At 46.1% G+C, this 27905-nt stretch overlaps 1 protein-coding gene across 1 annotated transcript in view; it reads left to right on the forward strand.

Annotated features, from left to right (window-relative positions):
* The window catches only part of LOC139407465 (IQ motif containing H), a 103952-nt gene that overhangs the window by 42145 nt on the left and 33902 nt on the right, over nucleotides 1-27905 (forward strand). The window contains exons 15-18 of the mRNA XM_071151260.1: nucleotides 3884-4104; nucleotides 11865-12137; nucleotides 16405-16593; nucleotides 27042-27162. Coding sequence (XP_071007361.1) covers nucleotides 3884-4104; nucleotides 11865-12137; nucleotides 16405-16593; nucleotides 27042-27162 — 804 coding nt within the window. The remainder of the gene's footprint in view (nucleotides 1-3883; nucleotides 4105-11864; nucleotides 12138-16404; nucleotides 16594-27041; nucleotides 27163-27905) is intronic.

The following is a 27905-nucleotide window of genomic DNA, read 5'->3' on the forward strand; positions in this document are numbered from 1 at the left end:
ATGACAACGTGGAGGTGATCTGTGTGTCTCTGTGTGTAGATGACAACGTGGAGGTGATCTATGTGTCTCTGTGTGTCTGTGTGTCTCTGTGTGTAGATGAGAACGTGGAGGTGATCTGTGTGTCTCTGTGTGTAGATGACAACGTGGAGGTGGTCTATGTGACTCTGTGTGTAGATGACAATGTGGAGGTGATCTATGTGTCTCTGTGTGTAGATGACAACGTGGAGGTGATCTGTGTGTCTCTGTGTGTAGATGAGAACGTGGAGGTGATCTATGTGTCTCTGTGTGTCTCTGTGTGTAGATGACAACGTGTAGGTGATCTATGTGTCTCTGTGTGTAGATGACAACGTGGAGGTGGTCTATGTGTCTCTGTGTGTCTCTGTGTGTCTCTGTGTGTAGATGAGAACGTGGAGGTGATCTGTGTGTCTCTGTGTGTAGATGACAACGTGGAGGTGATCTATGTGTCTCTGTGTGTAGATGACAACGTGGAGGTGATCTATGTGTCTCTGTGTGTAGATGACAACGTGGAGGTGATCTATGTGTCTCTGTGTGTAGATGACAACGTGGAGGTGATCTATGTGTCTCTGTGTGTAGATGACAATGTGGAGGTGATCTATGTGTCTCTGTGTGTCTCTGTGTGTAGATGAGAACGTGGAGGTGATCTATGTGTCTCTGTGTGTAGATGACAACGTGGAGGTGATCTATGTGTCTCTGTGTGTAGATGACAACGTGGAGGTGATCTATGTGTCTCTGTGTGTAGATGACAACGTGGAGGTGATCTATGTGTCTCTGTGTGTCTCTGTGTGTAGATGAGAACGTGGAGGTGATCTGTGTGTCTCTGTGTGTAGATGACAACGTGGAGGTGATCTATATGTTTCTGTGTGTAGATGACAACATGGAGGTGATATATGTGTCTCTGTGTGTAGATGACAACGTGGAGGTGATCTATGTGTCTCTGTGTGTCTCTGTGTGTCTCTGTGTGTAGATGACAACGTGGAGGTGATCTGTGTGTCTCTGTGTGTTGATGACAACGTGGAGGTGATCTATGTGTCTCTGTGTGTAGATGACAACGTGGAGGTGATCTGTGTGTCTCTGTGTGTAGATGAGAACGTGGAGGTGATCTGTGTGTCTCTGTGTGTAGATGACAACGTGGAGGTGGTCTATGTGTCTCTGTGTGTAGATGACAACGTGGAGGTGGTCTATGTGTCTCTGTGTGTAGATGACAACGTGGAGGTGATCTATGTGTCTCTGTGTGTAGATGACAACGTGGAGGTGATCTATGTGTCTCTGTGTGTAGATGACAACGTGGAGGTGATCTATGTGTCTCTGTGTGTAGATGACAACGTGGAGGTGATCTATGTGTCTCTGTGTGTAGATGACAACGTGGAGGTGATCTATGTGTCTCTGTGTGTCTCTGTGTGTAGATGACAACGTGGAGGTGATCTGTGTGTCTCTGTGTGTTGATGACAACGTGGAGGTGATCTATGTGTCTCTGTGTGTAGATGAGAACGTGGAGGTGATCTATGTGTCTCTGTGTGTCTCTGTGTGTCTCTGTGTATAGATGACAACGTGGAGGTGATCTGTGTGTCTCTGTGTGTAGATGACAACGTGGAGGTGATCTATGTGTCTCTGTGTGTAGATGACAACGTGGAGGTGATCTATGTGTCTCTGTGTGTAGATGACAACGTGGAGGTGATCTATGTGTCTCTGTGTGTAGATGACAATGTGGAGGTGATCTATGTGTCTCTGTGTGTCTCTGTGTGTAGATGAGAACGTGGAGGTGATCTATGTGTCTCTGTGTGTAGATGACAACGTGGAGGTGATCTATGTGTCTCTGTGTGTAGATGACAACGTGGAGGTGATCTATGTGTCTCTGTGTGTAGATGACAACGTGGAGGTGATCTATGTGTCTCTGTGTGTCTCTGTGTGTAGATGAGAACGTGGAGGTGATCTGTGTGTCTCTGTGTGTAGATGACAACGTGGAGGTGATCTATATGTTTCTGTGTGTAGATGACAACATGGAGGTGATATATGTGTCTCTGTGTGTAGATGACAACGTGGAGGTGATCTATGTGTCTCTGTGTGTCTCTGTGTGTCTCTGTGTGTAGATGACAACGTGGAGGTGATCTGTGTGTCTCTGTGTGTAGATGACAACGTGGAGGTGGTCTATGTGTCTCTGTGTGTAGATGACAACGTGGAGGTGGTCTATGTGTCTCTGTGTGTAGATGACAACGTGGGGGTGATCTATGTGTCTCTGTGTGTAGATGACAACGTGGAGGTGATCTATGTGTCTCTGTGTGTAGATGACAACGTGGAGGTGATCTATGTGTCTCTGTGTGTAGATGACAACGTGGAGGTGATCTATGTGTCTCTGTGTGTAGATGACAACGTGGAGGTGATCTATGTGTCTCTGTGTGTCTCTGTGTGTAGATGACAACGTGGAGGTGATCTGTGTGTCTCTGTGTGTTGATGACAACGTGGAGGTGATCTATGTGTCTCTGTGTGTAGATGAGAACGTGGAGGTGATCTATGTGTCTCTGTGTGTCTCTGTGTGTCTCTGTGTATAGATGACAACGTGGAGGTGATCTGTGTGTCTCTGTGTGTAGATGACAACGTGGAGGTGATCTATGTGTCTCTGTGTGTCTGTGTGTCTCTGTGTGTAGATGAGAACGTGGAGGTGATCTGTGTGTCTCTGTGTGTAGATGACAACGTGGAGGTGGTCTATGTGACTCTGTGTGTAGATGACAATGTGGAGGTGATCTATGTGTCTCTGTGTGTAGATGACAACGTGGAGGTGATCTGTGTGTCTCTGTGTGTAGATGAGAACGTGGAGGTGATCTATGTGTCTCTGTGTGTCTCTGTGTGTAGATGACAACGTGTAGGTGATCTATGTGTCTCTGTGTGTAGATGACAACGTGGAGGTGATCTGTGTGTCTCTGTGTGTAGATGACAACGTGGAGGTGATCTATATGTTTCTGTGTGTAGATGACAACATGGAGGTGATATATGTGTCTCTGTGTGTAGATGACAACGTGGAGGTGATCTATGTGTCTCTGTGTGTTGATGACAACGTGGAGGTGATCTATGTGTCTCTGTGTGTAGATGACAACGTGGAGGTGATCTGTGTGTCTCTGTGTGTAGATGACAACGTGGAGGTGATCTATGTGTCTCTGTGTGTTGATGACAACGTGGAGGTGATCTATGTGTCTCTGTGTGTAGATGACAACGTGGAGGTGATCTGTGTGTCTCTGTGTGTAGATGACAACGTGGAGGTGATCTATGTGTCTCTGTGTGTTTCTGTGTGTAGATGAGAACGTGGAGGTGATCTGTGTGTCTCTGTGTTTAGATGACAACGTGGAGGTGGTCTATGTGTCTCTGTGTGTAGATGACAACGTGGAGGTGATCTATGTGTCTCTGTGTGTCTCTGTGTGTAGATGAGAACGTGGAGGTGATCTGTGTGTCTCTGTGTTTAGATGACAACGTGGAGGTGGTCTATGTGTCTCTGTGTGTAGATGACAACGTGGAGGTGGTCTATGTGACTCTGTGTGTAGATGACAATGTGGAGGTGATCTATGTGTCTCTGTGTGTAGATGACAACGTGGAGGTGATCTATATGTCTCTGTGTATAGATGACAACGTGGAGGTGATCTGTGTGTCTCTGTGTGTAGATGACAACGTGGAGGTGATCGTTGTGTCTCTGTGTGTAGATGACAACGTGGAGGTGATCTATATGTCTCTGTGTGTCTCTGTGTATAGATGACAACGTGGAGGTGATCTGTGTGTCTCTGTGTGTAGATGACAACGTGGAGGTGATCTGTGTGTCTCTGTGTGTAGATGAGAACGTGGAGGTTATCTGTGTGTCTCTGTGTGTCTCTGTGTGTAGATGACAACGTGGAGGTGATCTATGTGTCTCCTGTGCGTCTGGGAGACGACCTGTCCCAGTATTACACCAGACTGCTGGCTTTGCAACAGAGAGGCCAGGGAGGACTCCAGGAGGCCACGGTAGACCCAGGGGACGGATGGGGAGGAGGGGCCAGGACAACCCAGGCCTCCTGCACCAAACGCTTCACCATCCTCACGCCTGACGCTCTGGAAGACTTTCCGGTAAGAAGGAGAACACATCACAGTTACATTTAAAACACAGACTACATTTACTAACGTAGCGAAGAGATTTCAGCGATAATAGAATAAGGGTAGCCTGGCACGACCATCCTGATCCTCGCCAGCTTACATTCTGTTTGGTTTCACTAAGTGAAACCAAAGGAGCACAGTGGTCATTATGGTGAATCAGGCAGCGGTCATTATGGTGAATCAGGCAGCGGTCATTATGGTGAATCAGGCAGTGGTCATTATGGTGAATCAGGCAGCGGTCATTATGGTGAATCAGGCAGCGGTCATTATGGTGAATCAGGCAGTGGTCATTATGGTGAATCAGGCAGTGGTCATTATGGTGAATTAGGCAGTGGTCATTATGGTGACTCAGGTGAATCAGGCAGCGACCATTATGGTGAATCAGGTGAATCAGGCAGCGGTCAGGATGGTGAATCAGGTAAATCAGGCAGCGGTCATTATGGTGAATCAGGCAGTGGTCATTATGGTGAATTAGGCAGTGGTCATTATGGTGAATCAGGTGAATCAGGCAGTGGTCATTATGGTGAATCAGGTGAATCAGGCAGTGGTCATTATGGTGAATTAGGCAGTGGTCATTATGGTGAATCAGGTGAATCAGGCAGCGGTCAGGATGGTGAATCAGGTGAATCAGGCAGCGGTCATTATGGTGAATCAGGCAGCGGTCATTATGGTGAATCAGGCAGTGGTCATTATGGGTAATCAGGCAGTGGTCATTATGGGGAATCAGGCAGTGGTCATTATGGGGAATCAGGCAGTGGTCATTATGGGGAATCAGGCAGCGGTCATTATGGTGAATCAGGCAGCGGTCATTATGGTGAATTAGGCAGTGGTCATTATGGTGAATCAGGCAGGGGTCATTATGGTGAATCAGGTGAATCAGGCAGTGGTCATTATGGTGAATCAGGTGAATCAGGCAGCGGTCATTATGGTGAATCAGGCAGCGGTCATTATGGTGAATTAGGCAGTGGTCATTATGGTGAATCAGGCAGGGGTCATTATGGTGAATCAGGTGAATCAGGCAGTGGTCATTATGGTGAATCAGGTGAATCAGGCAGCGGTCATTATGGTGAATCAGGCAGCGGCCATTATGGTGAATCAAGTGAATCAGGCAGCGGTCAGGATGGTGAATCAGGTGAATCAGGCAGTGGTCATTATGGTGAATCAGGCAGCGGTCATTATGGTGAATTAGGCAGTGGTCATTATGGTGAATCAGGCAGCGGTCATTATGGGGAATCAGGCAGCGGTCATTATGGGGAATCAGGCAGCGGTCATTATGGGGAATTATGTGAATCAGGCAGCGGTCATTATGGTGAATTATGTGAATCAGGCAGCGGTCATTATGGTGAATCAGGTGAATCAGGCAGCGGCCATTATGGTGAATCAGGCAGCGGTCATTATGGGGAATCAGGCAGCGGTCATTATGGGGAATCAGGCAGCGGTCAGGATGGGGAATCAGGTGAATCAGGCAGAGGTCAGGAAGGTGAATCAGGTGAATCAGGCAGAGGTCAGGAAGGTGAATCAGGTGAATCAGGCAGCGGCCATTATGGTGAATCAGGCAGCGGTCATTATGGGGAATCAGGCAGCGGTCATTATGGGGAATCAGGCAGCGGTCAGGATGGGGAATCAGGTGAATCAGGCAGCGGTCAGGATGGTGAATCAGGTGAATCAGGCAGAGGTCAGGAAGGTGAATCAGGCAGCGGTCAGGATGGTGAATCAGGTGAATCAGGCAGCGTTCAGGAAGGTGAATCAGGCAGCGTTCAGGATGGTGAATCAGGTGAATCAGGCAGAGGTCAGGAAGGTGAATCAGGGAGCGGTCAGGATGGTGAATCAGGCAGCGGTCAGGATGGTGAATCAAGCAGCGGTCAGGATGGTGAATCAGGCAGGGGTCAGGAGTGTGAATCAGGCAGCGGTCAGGATGGTGAATCAGGCAGCGGTCAGGAAGGTGAATCAGGCAGCGGTCAGGATGGTGAATCTGGCAGCGGTCATTATGGTGAATCAGGCAGCGGTCAGGATGGTGAATCAGGTGAATCAGGCAGCGGTCAGGATGGTGAATCAGGTGAATCAGGCAGCGATCAGGATGGTGAATCAGGTGAATCAGGCAGAGGTCTAGAAGGTGAATCAGGCAGCGGTCAGGATGGTGAATCAGGCAGCGGTCAGGATGGTGAATCAGGTGAATCAGGCAGCGGTAATTATGGTGAATCAGGCAGTGGTCATTATGGTGAATCAGGTGAAGCAGGCAGCGGTCATTATGGTGAATCAGGTGAATCAGGCAGTGGTCAGGATGGTGAATCAGGTGAATCAGGCAGCGTTCAGGATGGTGAATCAGGCAGAGGTCAGGAAGGTGAATTAGGCAGAGGTCAGGAAGGTGAATCAGGGAGCAGTCAGGATGGTGAATCAGGTGAATCAGGCAGAGGTCAGGAAGGTTAACCAGGTGAATCAGGCAGCGGTCAGGATGGGGAATCAGGCAGCGGTCAGGATGGTGAATCAGGCAGCGGTCAGGATGGTGAATCAGGCAGCGGTCAGGATGGTGAATCAGGCAGCGGTCAGGATGGTGAATCAGGCAGCGGTCAGGAAGGTGAATCAGGCAGCGGTCAGGAAGGTGAATCAGGCAGCGGTCAGGATGGTGAATCAGGCAGCGGTCAGGAAGGTGAATCAGGCAGCGGTCAGGATGGTGAATCAGGTGAATCAGGCAGCGGTCAGGATGGTGAATCAGGCAGCGGTCAGGATGGTGAATCAGGCAGCGATCAGGAAGGTGAATCAGGCACCGGTCAGGAAGGTGAATCAGGTGAATCAGGCAGCGTTCAGGATGGTGATTCAGGTGAATCAGGCAGCGGTCAGGATGGTGAATCAGGTGAATCAGGCAGCGTTCAGGATGGTGAATCAGGCAGTGGTGAATCAGGCAGCGTTCAGGAAGGTGAATCAGGTGAATCAGACAGTCTTCATTATGGTGAATCAGGTGAATCAGGCAGCGGTCAGGATGGTGAATCAGGTGAATCAGGCAGCGGTCAGGATGGTGAATCAGGTGAATCAGGCAGCGTTCAGGATGGTGATTCAGGTGAATCAGGCAGTGGTCAGGATGGTGAATCAGGTGAATCAGGCAGTGGTCAGGATGGTGAATCAGGTGAATCAGGCAGCGTTCATGATGGTGAATCAGGCAGCGGTCAGGAAGGTGAATTAGGCAGAGGTCAGGAAGGTGAATCTGGGAGCAGTCAGGATGGTGAATCAGGTGAATCAGGCAGAGGTCAGGAAGGTTAACCAGGTGAATCAGGCAGCGGTCAGGATGGGGAATCAGGCAGCGGTCAGGATGGTGAATCAGGCAGCGGTCAGGGTGGTGAATCAGGCAGCGGTCAGGAAGGTGAATCAGGCAGCGGTCAGGATGGTGAATTAGGCAGCGGTCAGGATGGTGAATCAGGCAGCGGTCAGGAAGGTGAATCAGGCAGCGGTCAGGAAGGTGAATCAGGCAGCGGTCAGGATGGTGAATCATGCAGCGGTCAGGATTGTGAATCAGGCAGCGGTCAGGATGGTGAATTAGGCAGCGGTCAGGATGGTGAATCAGGCAGCGGTCAGGAAGGTGAATCAGGCAGCGGTCAGGAAGGTGAATCAGGCAGCGATCAGGAAGGTGAATCAGGCACCGGTCAGGAAGGTGAATCAGGTGAATCAGGCAGCGTTCAGGATGGTGATTCAGGTGAATCAGGCAGTGGTCAGGATGGTGAATCAGGTGAATCAGGCAGCGGTCAGGAAGGTGAATTAGGCAGAGGTCAGGAAGGTGAATCAGGGAGCAGTCAGGATGGTGAATCAGGTGAATCAGGCAGAGGTCAGGAAGGTTAACTAGGTGAATCAGGCAGCGTTCAGGATGGGGAATCAGGCAGCGGTCAGGATGGTGAATCAGGCAGCGGTCAGGATGGTGAATCAGGCAGCGGTCAGGAAGGTGAATCAGGCAGCGGTCAGGATGGTGAATTAGGCAGCGGTCAGGATGGTGAATCAGGCAGCGGTCAGGAAGGTGAATCAGGCAGCGGTCAGGAAGGTGAATCAGGCAGCGGTCAGGAAGGTGAATCAGGCAGCGGTCAGGATGGTGAATCAGGCAGCGGTCAAGATGATGAATCAGGTGAATCAGGCAGCGGTCAGGATGGTGAATCAGGCAGCGGTCAGGATGGTGAATCAGGCAGCGATCAGGAAGTTGAATCAGGCACCGGTCAGGAAGGTGAATCAGGCAGCGGTCAGGATGGTGAATCAGGCAGCGGTCAGGATGGTGAATCAGGCAGCGGTCAGGATGGTGAATCAGGTGAATCAGGCAGCGGTCAGGATGGTGAATCAGGCATCGGTCAGGAAGGTGAATCAGGCAGCGGTCAGGATGGTGAATCAGGCAGCGATCAGGAAGGTGAATCAGGCACCGGTCAGGAAGGTGAATCAGGTGAATCAGGCAGCGGTCAGGAAGGTGAATCAGGCAGCGGTCATTATGGTGAATCAGGTGAATCAGGCAGCGGTCATTATGGTGAATCAGGCAGCGGTCAGGAAGGTGAATCTGGCAGCGGTCAGGAAGGTGAATCAGGCAGCGGTCAGGAAGGTTAACCAGGTGAATCAGGCAGCGTTCAGGATGGTGATTCAGGTGAATCAGGCAGCGGTCAGGAAGGTGAATCAGGCAGCGTTCAGGATGGTGAATCAGGCAGCGGTCAGGATGGTGAATCAGGTGAATCAGGCAGCGGTCAGGATGGTGAATCAGGTGAATCAGGCAGCGATCAGGATGGTTAATCAGGTGAATGAGGCAGCGATCAGGATGGTGAATCAGGCAGAGGTCAGGAAGGTGAATCAGGCAGTGGTCAAGATGGTGAATCAGGTGAATCAGTCAGCGGTCAGGATGGTGAATCAGGCAGCGGTCAGGAAGGTGAATCTGGCAGCGGTCAGGAAGGTGAATCAGGCAGCGGTCAGGAAGGTGAATCAGGCAGCGGTCAGGATGTTGAATCAGGCAGCGGTCAGGATGGTGAATCAGGTGAATCAGGCAGCGGTCAGGATGGCGAATCAGGTGAATCAGGCTGCGGTCAGGATGGTGAATCAGGTGAGTCAGGCAGCGGTCATTATGGTGAATCAGGTGAATCAGGCAGCGGTCATTATGGTGAATCAGGCAGCGGTCAGGAAGGTGAATCAGGCAGCGGTCAGGAAGGTGAATCAGGCAGCTGTCAGGATGGTGAATCAGGCAGCGGTCAGGATGGTGAATCAGGTGAATCAGGCAGCGGTCAGGATGGTGAATCAGGTGAATCAGGCAGTGGTCATTATTGTAAATCAGGTGAATCAGGCAGCGGTCATTATGGTGAATCAGGCAGCGGTCAGGAAGGTGAATCATGCAGCGGTCAGGATGGTGAATCAGGCAGCGGTCAGGATGGCGAATCAGGTGAATCAGGCAGCGGTCAGGATGGCGAATCAGGTGAATCAGGCAGCGGTCAGGGTGGTGAATCAGGTGAATCAGGCAGCGGTCATTATGGTGAATCAGGCAGCGGTCAGGAAGGTGAATCAGGTGAATCAGGCAGCGGTCATTATGGTGAATCAGGTGAATCAGGCTGCGGTCATTATGGTGAATCAGGCAGAGGTCAGGAAGGTGAATCAGGTGAATCAGGCAGCGGTCAGGAAGGTGAATCAGGTGAATCAGGCAGCGGTCAGGAAGGTGAATCAGGCAGCGGTCAGGATGGTGAATCAGGGGTAGGCCGTCATTGTAAATAATAATTTGTTCTTAGCTGACTCGTCTAGTTAAATAAAGACAATGTAAAAACCCTGGCAACCTGTTTTTTTCTTGCTTATTTTGACATTTATTGAATTCAATAAGTAGTTCAGTCCCTATAGAAGTAAACTTACATCAGAGATTTTATTTAAAGACCAGAAGAATGTACTCTCAAACGAATTTGACTGAGAGAGAGAGAGAGAGAGAGCAACGTTCCCCTTTGTGTGTGGAGTTGAAAAGTGCAGTTTGAATATGCTCCCCTAGGGGGTGCCAGAGGAGGTGAAGTTTGGTCGGACCCGGGAGGAGAAAAGGAGGATTCGCTGTACTGTGCACTCTGAAAAACAGTTCCATTTTATTAATCTGCATCAGGCATTTCTATTACCTTGTAATGAGTTTCATATGAAGACATTTAGGATAATAAATAAGGTAAACATATTATACTGAACGGATACTAATGTATTCATAATTAATTGAACAGTATTATTTCAGGGTTTCCTCATTCTACTAGTTCTGTCCAATGAATAATTAAAGTAGATTTTTAATGGGAATTTTTGAATTGCTGTTCTTGGTTTAAAGGTTAATTCAAACTGACTTAATTGATACTGCTAATCATCACTGATGTTACAATGTTAGGAGGAGAATGAGCTGGGGGACCACCACAGTTATCTACTTCCTCTACTTTCTCTGTTCAGTTAGGGGGGGGGGGGGGCTGGGGGACCACCACAGTTATCTACTTCCTCTACTTCATCTGTTCAGTTAGGAGGAGAAGGGGCTGGGGGACCACCACAGTTATCTACTTCCTCTACTTCCTCTGTTCTGTTAGGGGGGGGGGGGGGCTGGGGGACCACCACAGTTATCTACTTCCTCTACTTCCTCTGTTCTGTTAGGAGGAGAATGAGCTGGGGGACCACCACAGTTATCTACTTCCTCTACTTCCTCTGTTCTGTTAGGGGGGGGGGGGGGGGGGGGGGGCTGGGGGACCACCACAGTTATCTACTTCCTCTACTTCCTCTGTTCTGTTAGGGGGGGGGGGGGGCTGGGGGACCACCACAGTTATCTACTTCCTCTACTTCCTCTGTTCTGTTAGGGGGGGGGGGGGCTGGGGGACCACCACAGTTATCTACTTCCTCTACTTCCTCTGTTCAGTTAGGGGGGGGGGGGGGGGGGCTGGGGGACCACCACAGTTATCTACTTCCTCTACTTCCTCTGTTCAGTTAGGAGGAGAAGGGGCTGGGGGACCACCACAGTTATCTACTTCCTCTACTTCCTCTGTTCTGTTAGGAGGAGAAGGGGCTGGGGGACCACCACAGTTATCTACTTCCTCTACTTCCTCTGTTCAGTTAGGGGGGGGGGGGGGGCTGGGGGACCACCACAGTTATCTACTTCCTCTACTTCCTCTGTTCAGTTAGGAGGAGAAGGGGCTGGGGGACCACCACAGTTATCTACTTCCTCTACTTCCTCTGTTCTGTTAGGAGGAGAAGGGGCTGGGGGACCACCACAGTTATCTACTTCCTCTACTTCCTCTGTTCTGTTAGGAGGAGAAGGGGCTGGGGGACCACCACAGTTATCTACTTCCTCTACTTCCTCTGTTCTGTTAGGAGGAGAAGGGGCTGGGGGACCACCCCAGTTATCTACTTCCTCTACTTCCTCTGTTCAGTTAGGGGGGGGCGGGGGGGGGGGGGGGGGGCTGGGGGACCACCACAGTTATCTACTTCCTCTACTTCCTCTGTTCTGTTAGGGGGAGAAGGGGCTGGGGGACCACCACAGGCTTCTTAGCTTAAGAACCATAAGACTGTTAAATCCTGTAGTTAGTCATTTTTTTCCTTCTCTCTTTGCATTGTTGGGAAGGGCCTGTAAGTAGAAACCACAACCTACTAGCCTGGCTCAGGTTAGCCAGTACCCATAATCCTTCAATTCCATCCCTGCATGTACCTGTCTGGGTTGACCGGTAGCCTAGAGAGGTTAGGAAGAAGTACTCAGAGGGGTGTACTATATGTTTTATCTTCCTCTCGGCTCCATCTAGACCCACAACATGTGTCTGTCCACGCTGTTGAAGTACAGCCCTCGAACCCTACGACGGATCCGTAACCTGATCCAGGGTCAGCAGGCCTACATGGTGGGTGGTGTGGCCCACGTAGATGACCTGGCGGTGGCTGATGAGCTGGGGGTACCCCTGCTGGGGCCAGAACCTGCTGTGGCCCGGCTCTACAGCACCAAGTCTGGAGGCAGGAGGATCTTTACTGGCGCAGGGGTCAACGTGCCCCCAGGAGAGTGGGACATATACTCCTTACAACAGGTATTCTTCTTCTTCTCTCGATCAATTCAACAGGTATTCTTCTTCTTCTCTCTCTCAATTCAACAGGTATTCTTCTTCTTCTCTCTCTCAATTCAACAGGTATTCTTCTTCTTCTCTCTCTCAATTCAACAGGTATTCTTCTTCTTCTCTCTCTCAATTCAACAGGTATTCTTCTTCTTCTCTCTATCAATTTAATTAAATTCAGATGGCTTTATTGGTATGGGAAACATACTGTATTGGTATGGGAAAGGTACTGTATTGGTATGGGAAACATATTGTATTGGTATGGGAAACATACTGTATTGGTATGGGAAACATATTGTATTGGTATGGGAAACATAGTGTATTGGTATGGGAAACATACTGTATTGGTATGGGAAACATACTGTATTGGTATGGGAAACATACTGTATTGGTATGGGAAACATACTGTATTGGTATGGGAAACATACTGTATTGTTATGGGAAACATAGTGTATTGGTATGCTGTATTGGTATGGGAAACATACTGTATTGGTATGGGAAACATACTGTATTGGTATGGGAAACATAGTGTATTGGTATGGGAAACATACTGTATTGGTATGGGAAACATACTGTATTGGTATGGGAAACATACTGTATTGGTATGGGAAACATACTGTATTGGTATGGGAAACATACTGTATTGGTATGGGAAACATACTGTATTGTTATGGGAAACATAGTGTATTGGTATGCTGTATTGGTATGGGAAACATACTGTATTGGTATGGGAAACATACTGTATTGGTATGGGAAACATAGTGTATTGGTATGCTGTATTGGTATGGGAAACATACTGTATTGGTATGGGAAACATAGTGTATTGGTATGGGAAACATAGTGTATTGGTATGGGAAACATACTGTATTGTTATGGGAAACATAGTGTATTGGTATGGGAAACATAGTGTATTGGTATGGGAAACATATTGTATTGGTATGGGAAACATACTGTATTGGTATGGGAAACATACTGTATTGGTATGGGAAACATATTGTATTGGTATGGGAAACATATTGTATTGGTATGGGAAACATACTGTATTGGTATGGGAAACATATTGTATTGGTATGGGAAACATATTGTATTGGTATGGGAAACATACTGTATTGGTATGGGAAACATACTGTAATGGTATGGGAAACATACTGTATTGGTATGGGAAACATACTGTAATGGTATGGGAAACATACTGTAATGGTATGGGAAACATACTGTATTGTTATGGGAAACATAGTGTATTGGTATGCTGTATTGGTATGGGAAACATACTGTATTGGTATGGGAAACATACTGTATTGGTATGGGAAACATACTGTATTGGTATGGGAAACATACTGTATTGTTATGGGAAACATAGTGTATTGGTATGCTGTATTGGTATGGGAAACATACTGTATTGGTATGGGAAACATAGTGTATTGGTATGGGAAACATAGTGTATTGGTATGGGAAACATACTGTATTGGTATGGGAAACATACTGTATTGGTATGGGAAACATACTGTATTGGTATGGGAAACATACTGTATTGGTATGGGAAACATACTGTATTGGTATGGGAAACATACTGTATTGTTATGGGAAACATAGTGTATTGGTATGCTGTATTGGTATGGGAAACATACTGTATTGGTATGGGAAACATACTGTATTGGTATGGGAAACATAGTGTATTGGTATGCTGTATTGGTATGGGAAACATACTGTATTGGTATGGGAAACATAGTGTATTGGTATGGGAAACATAGTGTATTGGTATGGGAAACATACTGTATTGTTATGGGAAACATAGTGTATTGGTATGGGAAACATAGTGTATTGGTATGGGAAACATATTGTATTGGTATGGGAAACATACTGTATTGGTATGGGAAACATACTGTATTGGTATGGGAAACATATTGTATTGGTATGGGAAACATATTGTATTGGTATGGGAAACATACTGTATTGGTATGGGAAACATATTGTATTGGTATGGGAAACATACTGTATTGGTATGGGAAACATACTGTATTGGTATGGGAAACATATTGTATTGGTATGGGAAACATATTGTATTGGTATGGGAAACATATTGTATTGGTATGGGAAACATACTGTATTGGTATGGGAAACATATTGTATTGGTATGGGAAAAATAGTGCAATGGTATGGGAAACATAGTGTATTGGTATGGGAAACAGTGTATTGGTATGCTGTATTGGTATGGGAAACATACTGTATTGGTATGGGAAACATACTGTAATGGTATGGGAAACATACTGTATTGGTATGGGAAACAGTATATTGGTATGGGAAACATACTGTATTGGTATGGGAAACATACTGTATTGGTATGGGAAACATACTGTATTGGTATGGGAAACAGTGTATTGGTATGGGAAACATACTGTATTGGTATGGGAAACAGTGTATTGGTATGGGAAACATACTGTATTGGTATGGGAAACAGTGTATTGGTATGCTGTATTGGTATGGGAAACATACTGTAATGGTATGGGAAACATACTGTATTGGTATGGGAAACAGTGTATTGGTATGGGAAACATACAGTATTGGTATGGGAAACATACTGTATTGGTATGGGAAACATACTGTATTGGTATGGGAAACATACTGTATTGGTATGGGAAACAGTGTATTGGTATGCTGTATTGGTATGGGAAACATACTGTATTGGTATGGGAAACATACTGTATTGGTATGGGAAACATAGTGTATTGGTATGGGAAACATCCTGTATTGGTATGGGAAACATAGTGTATTGGTATGGGAAACATACTGTATTGGTATGGGAAACATACTGTATTGGTATGCTGTATTGGTATGGGAAACATAGTGTATTGGTATGCTGTATTGGTATGGGAAACATACTGTAATGGTATGGGAAACATACTGTATTGGTATGGGAAACATACTGTATTGGTATGGGAAACATACTGTATTGGTATGGGAAACATACTGTATTGGTATGGGAAACATACTGTATTGGTATGGGAAACATATTGTATTGGTATGGGAAACATAGTGTATTGGTATGGGAAACATACTGTATTGGTATGGGAAACATACTGTATTGGTATGGGATACATATTGTATTGGTATGGGAAACATACTGTATTGGTATGGGAAACATATTGTATTGGTATGGGAAACATATTGTATTGGTATGGGAAACATATTGTATTGGTATGGGAAACATACTGTAATGGTATGGGAAACATACTGTATTGGTATGGGAAACATACTGTAATGGTATGGGAAACATACTGTAATGGTATGGGAAACATACTGTATTGGTATGGGAAACATACTGTAATGGTATGGGAAACATAGTGTATTGGTATGCTGTATTGGTATGGGAAACATACTGTAATGGTATGGGAAACATACTGTATTGGTATGGGAAACATACTGTATTGGTATGGGAAACATACTGTATTGGTATGGGAAACATACTGTATTGGTATGGGAAACATACTGCATTGGTATGGGAAACATACTGTATTGGTATGGGAAACATACTGTATTGGTATGGGAAACATATTGTATTGGTATGGGAAACATAGTGTATTGGTATGGGAAACATATTGTATTGGTATGGGAAACATACTGTATTGGTATGGGAAACATACTGTATTGGTATGGGAAACATATTGTATTGGTATGGGAAACATAGTGTATTGGTATGGGAAACATACTGTATTGGTATGGGAAACATACTGTATTGGTATGGGAAACATATTGTATTGGTATGGGAAACATACTGTATTGGTATGGGAAACATATTGTATTGGTATGGGAAACATATTGTATTGGTATGGGAAACATACTGTATTGGTATGGGAAACATACTGTAATGGTATGGGAAACATACTGTATTGGTATGGGAAACATACTGTATTGGTATGGGAAACATACTGTATTGGTATGGGAAACATACTGTATTGGTATGGGAAACATACTGTATTGGTATGGGAAACATATTGTATTGGTATGGGAAACATAGTGTATTGGTATGGGAAACATATTGTATTGGTATGGGAAACATACTGTATTGGTATGGGAAACATACTGTATTGGTATGGGAAACATAGTGTATTGGTATGGGAAACATACTGTATTGGTATGGGAAACATACTGTACTCTCTCTCCTCTCTCTCCTCTCCCCCTCTCTCTCTCCTCTCTCCCCCTCTCTTTCTCTCTCTCCCCCTCTCTCTCTTTCCTCTCTCCCCAGCTCCATGAAACCCTGGCCAAGCTGATGACAAACCACATGGAGGTGAGGCGCTGGCTCTTCAAGATGGACTCTGAGATGGGTGGGCGGGGCACAGCATACTGCGATGTGTCTCACCTGAATTGCTCTACCTGGGCTCAGCAGGAGTACAGCCACCACAGTCCTGAACGCTGGAGGAAGGCCTGGGCTCAGGTAGGATGGAACACACACTATGACCTTTCACCTCACTATTATAACCACAGTCCTGAACGCTGGAGGAAGGCCTGGGCTCAGGTAGGATGGAACTCTCAGTGGAAAGTCTTAACTAGTAGTCTTAGTGGAAAGTCTTAACTAGTACTCTGTGGAAAGTCTTAACTAGTAGTCTCAGTGGAAAGTCTTAACTAGTAGTCTGTGGAAAGTCTTAACTAGTAGCCTCAATGGAAAGTCTTAATTCTTCCCACTAAGACTATTAGTTAAGATAAGACTCTGTCTCATCCATCTACACTAATGAATTTATTTAAATCAAATTAGTTCCTTAAATGAACTGTAATTCAGTAAAATCTTAGAATTTGTTGTTATATATTTGTCCAGTGTATATTATTATTACCAAAAAGCAAAATGCCGAGAGAGATTGAGAGATTGAGTGAGAGAGAGAGAGATATAATAATAACATATATACATATGTATATATGTACATATGTAATATATATATATTATATATACATATATATATATATATAATATGACATTTGTAATGTCTTTATTGTTTTGAAACTTCTGTATGTGTATGCAATGTTAACACATGTTTCCAATGCCAATAAAGCCCTTGAATTGAATTGAATTGAGAGATTGAGAGAGAGAGAGAGGGAGAGAGGGAGAGAAAAAGAGAGAGAGAGAGACAGAGAGAGAGAGAGAGAGAGAGAGAGAGAGACAGACAGACAGACAGACAGACAGACAGACAGACAGACAGACAGAGAGAGAGAGAGAGAGAGAGAGAGAGAGAGAGAGAGAGAGAGAGAGAGAGAGAGAGAGAGAGAGAGAGAGAGAGAGAGAGAGAGAGAGAGAGAGAGAGAGAGAGAGAGAGAGAGAGAGAGAGAGAGAGAGAAAATGGCCCTGGTCCAGCCTTCTTTTATAACCCTACTAGTAGCCAACATAATTTAGCCTCCAGGGCAAACCAACACCATTTAACAGGAAGATAGGTTATAAAGAGGTGTGAGTTAAAGACCTGCAGATCTGTAGAGCTTTATACACAGACAGACACGCGCACAGCCTAGACGGCATACATGGACCATTAGGCACAAGAGAACAGAGAGTTTAATAGCATCAGACAGAAGGAGTCTTTTCTCTTTCTGTTGTGTTGTCTGCCAAAAAAAACACAGCTAAATTATTAGTCAAGGACACGGGGTCACAGTCCACAGTATCAGCGCGTGGTTCAAATCAATGGGGAAGCCAAGCCAGGGGAAAAGAGGCCCGACGATGACCTGTGTTGTGATAATTGCTTTGTTTTCTCTATAACCTATTAGTTCATATGTCACCTTTTTTGATATGCGAGGCAGAGACAACAAGAAGACAATAGTCACGCAGTGGCAGAATATATTCAACCCACACCTGTAGTGGTCGTTTTAAGATGAGGGAGGATGAGTATTTTTTTTTGTTTTGTTAATGAGCACAAATCATGTAGATTTGGCCTTGTGTTTTCGGGTTATATATTTTCAAGCAGATTTAAGTAAAAACAGTAACTCGGCCCCTCAGGAACATGCCCTGTCTTCTTGGTAAGCAACTCCAGTGTGTATTTGGCCTTGTGTTTTCGGGTTATATATTTTCAAGCAGATTTAAGTAAAAACAGTAACTCGGCCCCTCAGGAACATGCCCTGTCTTCTTGGTAAGCAACTCCAGTGTGTATATTTGGCCTTGTGTTTTCGGGTTATTGTCCTGCTGAAAGGTGAATTCATCTCCCAGTGTATATTTGGCCTTGTGTTTTCAGGTTATTGTCCTGCTGAAAGGTGAATTCATCTCCCAGTGTATATTTGGCCTTGTGTTTTCAGGTTATTGTCCTGCTGAAAGGTGAATTCATCTTCCAGTCTCTGGTGCAAAGCAGACTGAACCAGGTTTTCCTCCAGGATGCTGAGCGGCGTTTATTTTTTATCCTGAAAAACTCCCCCGTCCTTAACGAGTACGACCCATAACACAGTGACGGTCGGTACCATTTAAGGGGGACGATATATAAATATATATTTTAATGAGCACAAACCTTATTTCTATTACAGCATATTGGATGACTGTCATTCATATTCCATTCACCCAGCTCATTGTTATCATCGATAGATTTAGGCTACGACATGATACTAGAATGTTCCCTGTACCCATCATGAGTTGCTACAACCTAGTAGGTGCACACAGGTCGAGAGGATTTTGAGTAATCAAGGTGACAGAGACACATTCAATACCTCCTTGTACCCTCTGGCCTGCATCTAGCTGATCATTAGTCCAACAGTATCACCTCTGGCCTGCATCTAGCTGATCTAGGGTGTAATCATTAGTCCAACAGTATCACCTCTGGCCTGCATCTAGCTGATCATTAGTCCAACAGTATCACCTCTGGCCTGCATCTAGCTGATCATTAGTCCAACAGTATCACCTCTGGCCTGCATCTAGCTGATCATTAGTCCAACAGTATCACCTCTGGCCTGCATCTAGCTGATCATTAGTCCAACAGTATCACCTCTGGCCTGCATCTAGCTGATCATTAGTCCAACAGTATCACCTCTGGCCTGCATCTAGCTGATCTAGGGTGTAATCATTAGTCCAACAGTATCACCTCTGGCCTGCATCTAGCTGATCATTAGTCCAACAGTATCACCTCTGGCCTGCATCTAGCTGATCATTAGTCCAACAGTATCACCTCTGGCCTGCATCTAGCTGATCTAGGGTGTGATCATTAGACCAACAGTTGCAAATTAGAGTTTCTATTGGACACATTCAGGTATGTTTATCCCCGTGTCGTTACGTTTGCTTCTGTTTAAGAAATGTTTTTCAACAGAATTGGCAGAATGAATACACCCCTCACTTTCATAGCAACCGCATAAAAACAGCATGATCACTTTCCTTCTTGTGTATATAATTAATTCTCGCTACTATCTACTCTCTCTCCTCCTCTCACCTTTTCCCTTCGCTTGTGGACTTCAGTGCACAACCCATCAGCTGTCTGTGACCAGGTGAAAATACCTTTTCCAAGCCAAACCTTCATATCATGACCTCTAACCTCTACACACAACCTACAACACATTGTCACGTCCTAGTCAACATAATAGAACTAACGTGTTAGGAAACCTGCTACAATCATGCAGTACAGTCAGAAAGCAGTTTAGCAGTTACTCCGGTGGGCCCCCGGTGGCTGTAATGTATAAAACCAAACGCTTTCAGTGTCAGACTGAAGACATGACACGTTCCTCAGACGTTCCTCACGTCAGACTGAGGACATGACACGTTCCTCAGATGTTCCTCACGTCAGACTGAAGACATGACACGTTCCTCAGACGTTCCTCACGTCAGACTGAGGACATGACACGTTCCTCAGATGTTCCTAACGTCAGACTGAAGACATGAAACGTTCCTCAGATGTTCCTCAGACGTTCCTCGTGTCAGACTGAGGACAGGAAACGTTCCTCAGACGTTCCTCACGTCAGACTGAGGACAGGAAACGTTCCTCAGATGTTCCTCGTGTCAGACTGAGGACAGGAAACGTTCCTCAGACGTTCTTCGTGTCAGACTGAGGACAGGAAACATTCCTCAGACGTTCCTCACGTCAGACTGAGGACAGGAAACGTTCCTCAGATGTTCCTCACGTCAGACTGAGGACATGACACGTTCCTCAGATGTTCCTCACGTCAGACTGAGGACATGAAACGTTCCTCAGATGTTCCTCAGACGTTCCTCGTGTCAGACTGAGGACAGGAAACGTTCCTCAGACGTTCCTCGTGTCAGACTGAGGACAGGAAACGTTCCTCAGACGTTCCTCACGTCAGACTGAGGACAGGAAACGTTCCTCAGACGTTCCTCGTGTCAGACTGAGGACAGGAAACGTTCCTCATGTGTTCCAGGGCCTAATGGACGGATCGAACATCAATAAAAGAGCAGAAGCACAGCCATGCATATAGATGTAAATAAAAATATAAAATACATTTTAAAAATTAAAAAAGAAACGTCCTCTCACTGTCAACTGCGTTTATTTTCAGTAAACTTAACATGTGTAAATATTTGTATGAACATAACAAGATTCAACAACTGAGACATAAACTGAACAAGTTCCACAGACATGTGACTAACAGAAATGGAATAATATGTCCCTGAACAAAGGGGGGGTCAAAATCAAAAGTAACAGTCAGTATCTGGTGTGGCCACCAGCTGCATTAAGTACTGCAGTGCATCTCCTCCTCATGGACTGCACCCAATTTGCCAGTTCTTGCTGTGCGATGTTACCCCACTCTTCCACCAAGGCACCTGCAAGTTCCTGGACATTTCTGGGGGGAATGGCCCTAGCCCTCACCCTCTGATCCAACAGGTCCCAGACGTGCTCAATGGGATTGAGATCCGGGCTCTTCGCTGGCCATGGCAGAACACTGACATTCCTGTCTTGCAGGAAATCACACACAGAACGAGCAGTATGTCTGGTGGCATTGTCATCCTGGAGGGTCATGTCAGGAAGAGCCTGCAGGAAGGGTACCACATGAGGGAGGATGTCTTCCCTGTAACGCACAGCGTTGAGATTGCCTGCAATGACAACAAGCTCAGTCTGATGATGCTGTGACACACCGCCCCAGACCAGGACGGACCCTCCAACTCCAAATCGATCCTTCTCCAGAGTACAGGCCTCGGTGTAACGCTCATTCCTTCGATGATGAGCGCGAATCCGACCATCACCCCTGGTGAGAAAAAAACACGACTCGTCAGAGAAGAGCACTTTTTGCCAGTCCTGTCTGGTCCAGCGACGGTGGGTTTGTGCCCATAGGCGACGTTGTTGCCGGTGATGTCTGGTGAGGACCTGCCTTACAACAGGCCTACAAGCCCTCAATCCAGCTTTTTTTTTTTTCCTAAGTTTTCATAACTGTGACCTTAATTGCCTGCCGTCTGTAAGCTGTTAGTGTCTTAACGACCGTTCCACAGGTGCATGTTCATTAATTGTTTATGGTTCATTGAACAAGCATGGGGAAACAAGTGTTTAAATCCTTTACAATGAAGATCTGTGAAGTTATTTGGATTTTTACTAATTATCTTTGAAAGACGGAGTCCTGATAAAGTGACGTTTCTTTTTGTTTTTGTTGCTGAGTTCATATGACTCTGAGCTGAAGTAGTAGCTGTTTTATTTATGGCCAGACATCTCTGCTTTATGTGGACTCACACCACAGCAAGGCTTCGATCCTCTCACAGAGTGTAGCTCGCAGTTTTAAGTCCGAATAAAATATTGCTAAATAAAATCCCCTCCTTTCTCCCCTCATCATACCCCCCCCCCCCCCCCCCCCCCCCCGCCGTCCCTCTGTGAAGGTCATCTATAAGGAAAGTCTTGGGGTGAGGTCGCTCTTCCGTTGAGAACTAACGACAACCGTCGTTTCCGTCCTTTTACATCTGTTTTTTTTTTTTTGCAGCGCCATTGTGTGCTTTATGGCGTGTAGCGAAGCGGAATCACTGTGGCAACGTGTTGTTGACCCTGGATCTTACAGTACACACACACACACACACACACACACACACACACACACACACACACACACACACCACACACACACCACACACACCGTACTGGAATATGATGATGACTGGTACATGACAGAAATAACAAACATCAGACCTGGGTTCAAATACTATTCGATAATCATTTCAAATACTTTATCTGGGCTAGATTGAGCTTGCCTGAGTTAATAGACCAACAGATCCAGTCTCAACGCTGTTCAAACGCCCATCAAAAAATATTTGAAATATTTTGAATAGTGTTTGAACCCAAGGCGGGTCTGATATGAACGTCCTAACGCTCCTCGTTCAGTCTGGTGTTCAGTGGAGCCAGACAGAATCCACTCACAGTGAAGCAGTAATGCTCCTGGCTGTTGAGTCGATACAAGAACACTTTGATCATGTACAAACATAGAAAAACAACTAAAAAAAAAACAACATTTTGTATTCTAGACGTGATGTTTCGAGAGCTTTCAACACATTTCTTCTCTCATTAACTATATAAAAAAAATAATGTTATAATGCACTTTGATTGTAAATAGTGCATTGTACTGGGAGACTATACCCCAAAAAAAATGTATTTGTTCATTCAAATTCCTTCTAAATTTTTGTTTACATTAACATGTTTTTTTGTTTATTTTACCTTTATTTAACTCGGCAAGTCAGTTAAGAACAAATTATTATTTACAATGACGGCCTACCGGGGAACAGTGGGTTAACTGCCTTGTTCAGGGGCGGAACGACAGATTTTTACCTTGTCAGCTCGGGGATTCAGTTACTAGTCCAACGCTCTAACCACTAGACTACCTGCCACCTCTACACTCTAACCACTAGACTACCTGCCACCTCTACACTCTAACCACTAGACTACCTGCCACCTCTACACTCTAACCACTAGGCTACCTGCCACCTCTACACTCTAACCACTAGGCTACCTGCCACCTCTACACTCTAACCACTAGACTACCTGCCACCTCTACACTCTAACCACTAGGCTACCTGCCACCTCTACACTCTAACCACTAGGCTACCTGCCACCTCAACACTCTAACCACTAGGCTACCTGCCACCTCAACACTCTAACCACTAGGCTACCTGCCACCTCTACACTCTAACCACTAGGCTACCTGCCACCTCTACACTCTAACCACTAGACTACCTGCCACCTCTACACTCTAACCACTAGGCTACCTGCCACCTCTACACTCTAACCACTAGGCTACCTGCCACCTCTACACTCTAACCACTAGGCTAAATCAAATCAAATCAAATCAAATTTTATTTGTCACATACACATGGTTAGCAGATGTTAATGCGAGTGTAGCGAAATGCTTGTGCTTCTAGTTCCGACAATGCAGTAATAACAAGTAATCTAACTAACAATTCCAAAACTACTGTCTTGTACACAGTGTAAGGGGATAAAGAATATGTACATAAGGATATATGAATGAGTGATGGTACAGAGCAGCATAGGCAAGATACAGTAGATGGTATCGGGTACAGTATGTACAAATGAGATGAGTATGTAAACAAAGTGGCATAGTATAGTATAAAGTGGCTAGTGATACATGTATTACATAAGGATACCGTCGATGATATAGAGTACAGTATATACGTATGCGTATGAGATGAATAATGTAGGGTAAGTAACATTTATATAAGGTAGCATTGTTTAAAGTGGCTAGTGATATATTTACATCATTTCCCATCAATTCCCATTATTAAAGTGGCTGGAGTTGAGTCAGTGTCAGTGTGTTGGCAGCAGCCACTCAGTGTTAGTGGTGGCTGTTTAACAGTCTGATGGCCTTGAGATAGAAGCTGTTTTTCAGTCTCTCGGTCCCAGCTTTGATGCACCTGTACTGACCTCGCCTTCTGGATGATAGCGGGGTGAACAGGCAGTGGCTCGGGTGGTTGATGTCCTTGATGATCTTTATGGCCTTCCTGTGACATCGGGTGGTGTAGGTGTCCTGGAGGGCAGGTAGTTTGCCCCCGGTGATGCGTTGTGCAGACCTCACTACCCTCTGGAGAGCCTTACGGTTGAGGGCGGTGCAGTTGCCATACCAGGCCCGCCAGGATGCTCTCGATTGTGCATCTGTAGAAGTTTGTGAGTGCTTTTGGTGACAAGCCGAATTTCTTCAGCCTCCTGAGGTTGAAGAGGCGCTGCTGGGCCTTCTTCACGATGCTGTCTGTGTGAGTGGACCAATTCAGTTTGTCTGTGATGTGTATGCCGAGGAACTTAAAACTTGCTACCCTCTCCACTACTGTTCCATCGATGTGGATAGGGGGGTGTTCCCTCTGCTGTTTCCTGAAGTCCACAATCATCTCCTTAGTTTTGTTGACGTTGAGTGTGAGGTTGTTTTCCTGACACCACACTCCGAGGGCCCTCACCTCCTCCCTGTAGGCCGTCTCATCGTTGTTGGTAATCAAGCCTACCACTGTTGTGTCGTCCGCAAACTTGATGATTGAGTTGGAGGCGTGCGTGGCCACGCAGTCGTGGGTGAACAGGGAGTACAGGAGAGGGCTCAGAACGCAACCTTGTGGGGCCCCAGTGTTGAGGATCAGCGGGGAGGAGATGTTGTTGCCTACCCTCACCACCTGGGGGCGGCCCGTCAGGAAGTCCAGTACCCAGTTGCACAGGGCGGGGTCGAGACCCAGGGTCTCGAGCTTGATGACGAGCTTGGAGGGTACTATGGTGTTGAATGCCGAGCTGTAGTCGATGAACAGCATTCTCACATAGGTATTCCTCTTGTCCAGATGGGTTAGGGCAGTGTGCAGTGTGGTTGAGATTGCATCGTCTGTGGACCTATTTGGGCGGTAAGCAAATTGGAGTGGGTCTAGGGTGTCAGGTAGGGTGGAGGTGATATGGTCCTTGACTAGTCTCTCAAAGCACTTCATGATGACGGATGTGAGTGCTACGGGGCGGTAGTCATTTAGCTCAGTTACCTTAGCTTTCTTGGGAACAGGAACAATGGTGGCCCTCTTGAAGCATGTGGGAACAGCAGACTGGTATAGGGATTGATTGAATATGTCCGTAAACACACCGGCCAGCTGGTCTGCGCATGCTCTGAGGGCGCGGCTGGGGATGCCATCTGGGCCTGCAGCCTTGCGAGGGTTAACACGTTTAAATGTCTTACTCACCTCGGCTGCAGTGAAGGAGAGACCGCATGTTTTCGTTGCAGGCCGTGTCAGTGGCACTGTATTGTCCTCAAAGCGGGCAAAAAAGTTATTTAGTCTGCCTGGGAGCAAGACATCCTGGTCCGTGACTGGGCTGGGTTTCTTCCTGTAGTCCGTGATTGACTGTAGACCCTGCCACATGCCTCTTGTGTCTGAGCCGTTGAATTGAGATTCTACTTTGTCTCTGTACTGGCGCTTAGCTTGTTTGATAGCCTTGCGGAGGGAATAGCTGCACTGTTTGTATTCGGTCATGTTACCAGACACCTTGCCCTGATTAAAAGCAGTGGTTCGCGCTTTCAGTTTCACACGAATGCTGCCATCAATCCACGGTTTCTGGTTAGGGAATGTTTTAATCGTTGCTATGGGAACGACATCTTCAACGCACGTTCTAATGAACTCGCACACCGAATCAGCGTATTCGTCAATGTTGTTATCTGACGCAATACGAAACATCTCCCAGTCCACGTGATGGAAGCAGTCTTGGAGTGTGGAGTCAGCTTGGTCGGACCAGCGTTGGACAGACCTCAGCGTGGGAGCCTCTTGTTTTAGTTTCTGTCTGTAGGCAGGGATCAACAAAATGGAGTCGTGGTCAGCTTTTCCGAAAGGGGGGCGGGGCAGGGCCTTATATGCGTTGCGGAAGTTAGAGTAACAATGGTCTACCTGCCACCTCTACACTCTAACCACTAGGCTACCTGCCACCTCTACACTCTAACCACTAGGCTACCTGCCACCTCTACACTCTAACCACTAGGCTACCTGCCACCTCTACACTCTAACCACTAGGCTACCTGCCACCTCTACACTCTAACCACTAGGCTACCTGCCACCTCTACACTCTAACCACTAGACTACCTGCCACCTCTACACTCTAACCACTAGACTACCTGCCACCTCTACACTCTAACCACTAGGCTATCTGCCACCTCTACACTCTAACCACTAGGCTATCTGCCACCTCTACACTCTAACCACTAGGCTACCTGCCGCCCATACACTCAAACCACTAGAGTGTAGGGGCGGCAATAAAATGAAAATTAATTACTTAAAAATCGTACAATGTGAATTTCTGGATATTTGTTTTAGATTCCATCTCTCACAGTTGAAGTGTACCTTTTGATAAAAAAAATTACAGACCTCTACATGCTTTGTAAGTAGGAAAACCTGCAAAATCGTCAGTGTATCAAATACTGTATATATATAAATATAACACTGTATATAGGTAATAATGTATTATTTTAGAACATCTGATTGTTTATTGTACATTTGTTATTGTTTATTTCACTTTTATTTATTATCTTCTTTCACTTGCTTTGGTAATGTTAACATATGTTTCCCAATAAAGCCCTTCAATTGAAATGGAATATATCTCTAATATAATAGTATATCTGTAATTCAGACAAACTAGTCCAGTAGAATAATGCTAATCTAACTCTCTCTCTCTCTCTCTCTGTATCTCTCTCTGTCTCGCTCTCTCTGTATCTCTCTCTCTGTATCTCTCTCTCTCTCTGTCTCGCTCTCTCTCTGTCTCTCTCTCTCTGTCTCTCTCTCTCTCTGTCTCTCTCTCTCTCTCTCTCTCTCTCTCTCTCTCTGTCTCTCTCTCTCTCTCTCTCTCTCTCTCTCTGTCTCTGTCTCTCTCTCTCTCTCTCTCTGTCTCTCTCTCTTTCTGTCTCTCTCTGTATCTCTATGTCTCTATCTCTCTGTCTCTCTCTCTCTCTCTGTATCTCTCTCTCTCTCTCTCTCTGCATCTCTCTCTCCTCCCCCAGGAGCCTGTTCTTATGAAGTACCTGGAGGAGGTTCCAGAGTGGTTGTCCCACTATGCCCAGCCTGTTAAGACCTCCTGTTACCCCACCTGGGCCTGTTTCCTGGACACCTTCCTTAGACAAGGTCTCAAACACACACACACACACACACACAAACGCACGCACGCACGCACACACGCAGGGACGGATGGACACACACACAGGGACGAGTACGCAATGCATACACCGCATTACACACACACACACACACACACACACACACACACACACACACACACACACATACACATATATATATATATATATATATATATATATACAGCGCCACTATATGTGCACAGCGAAGGCCAACGAAAGGTTCTGATTTGAATACAGTCATTCTTATTCCTTAGACCTTTTTATAATTGCCCAAATGTGTCCAATCTGAATATGTGAATGGACAGAATGAATCTATTATTCTGATGGTCCCTTGAATGATGATGAGCAGCTGCTCCTGGCAGCATCTCTGTAAGGGCTGTGTTCCAAACAACGCCCTACCCCCTCTATAGTGCACTCCTTTTGACCAGAGCTCTGGTCTAAAGTAGTGCACTGCAAAGGGATTAGGGTGCCATTTGGGACACTCACTCAATGTCAGTTTGGGGGAAAAGAGATGAAGTGTCAGTTGGTTTAAAAATATATATTTTATTATTTCTCTGTTTTCACTCAAACTCAACTTCCTCGTTATTACTATTTATATTTTACTGTACCCCTCCGCCTCTTTCTCCACATCCCCTCCTCTTCCTCCCCATCCCCTCTTCCTCCCCATCCTCGCCTCTTCCTCCCCATCCCCGCCTCTTTCTCCCCATCCCCTCCTCTTCCTCCCCATCC

The sequence above is a fragment of the Oncorhynchus clarkii genome, chromosome 4 (assembly GCF_045791955.1).
Source record: "Oncorhynchus clarkii lewisi isolate Uvic-CL-2024 chromosome 4, UVic_Ocla_1.0, whole genome shotgun sequence".
Classification (NCBI taxonomy): domain Eukaryota; kingdom Metazoa; phylum Chordata; class Actinopteri; order Salmoniformes; family Salmonidae; genus Oncorhynchus; species Oncorhynchus clarkii.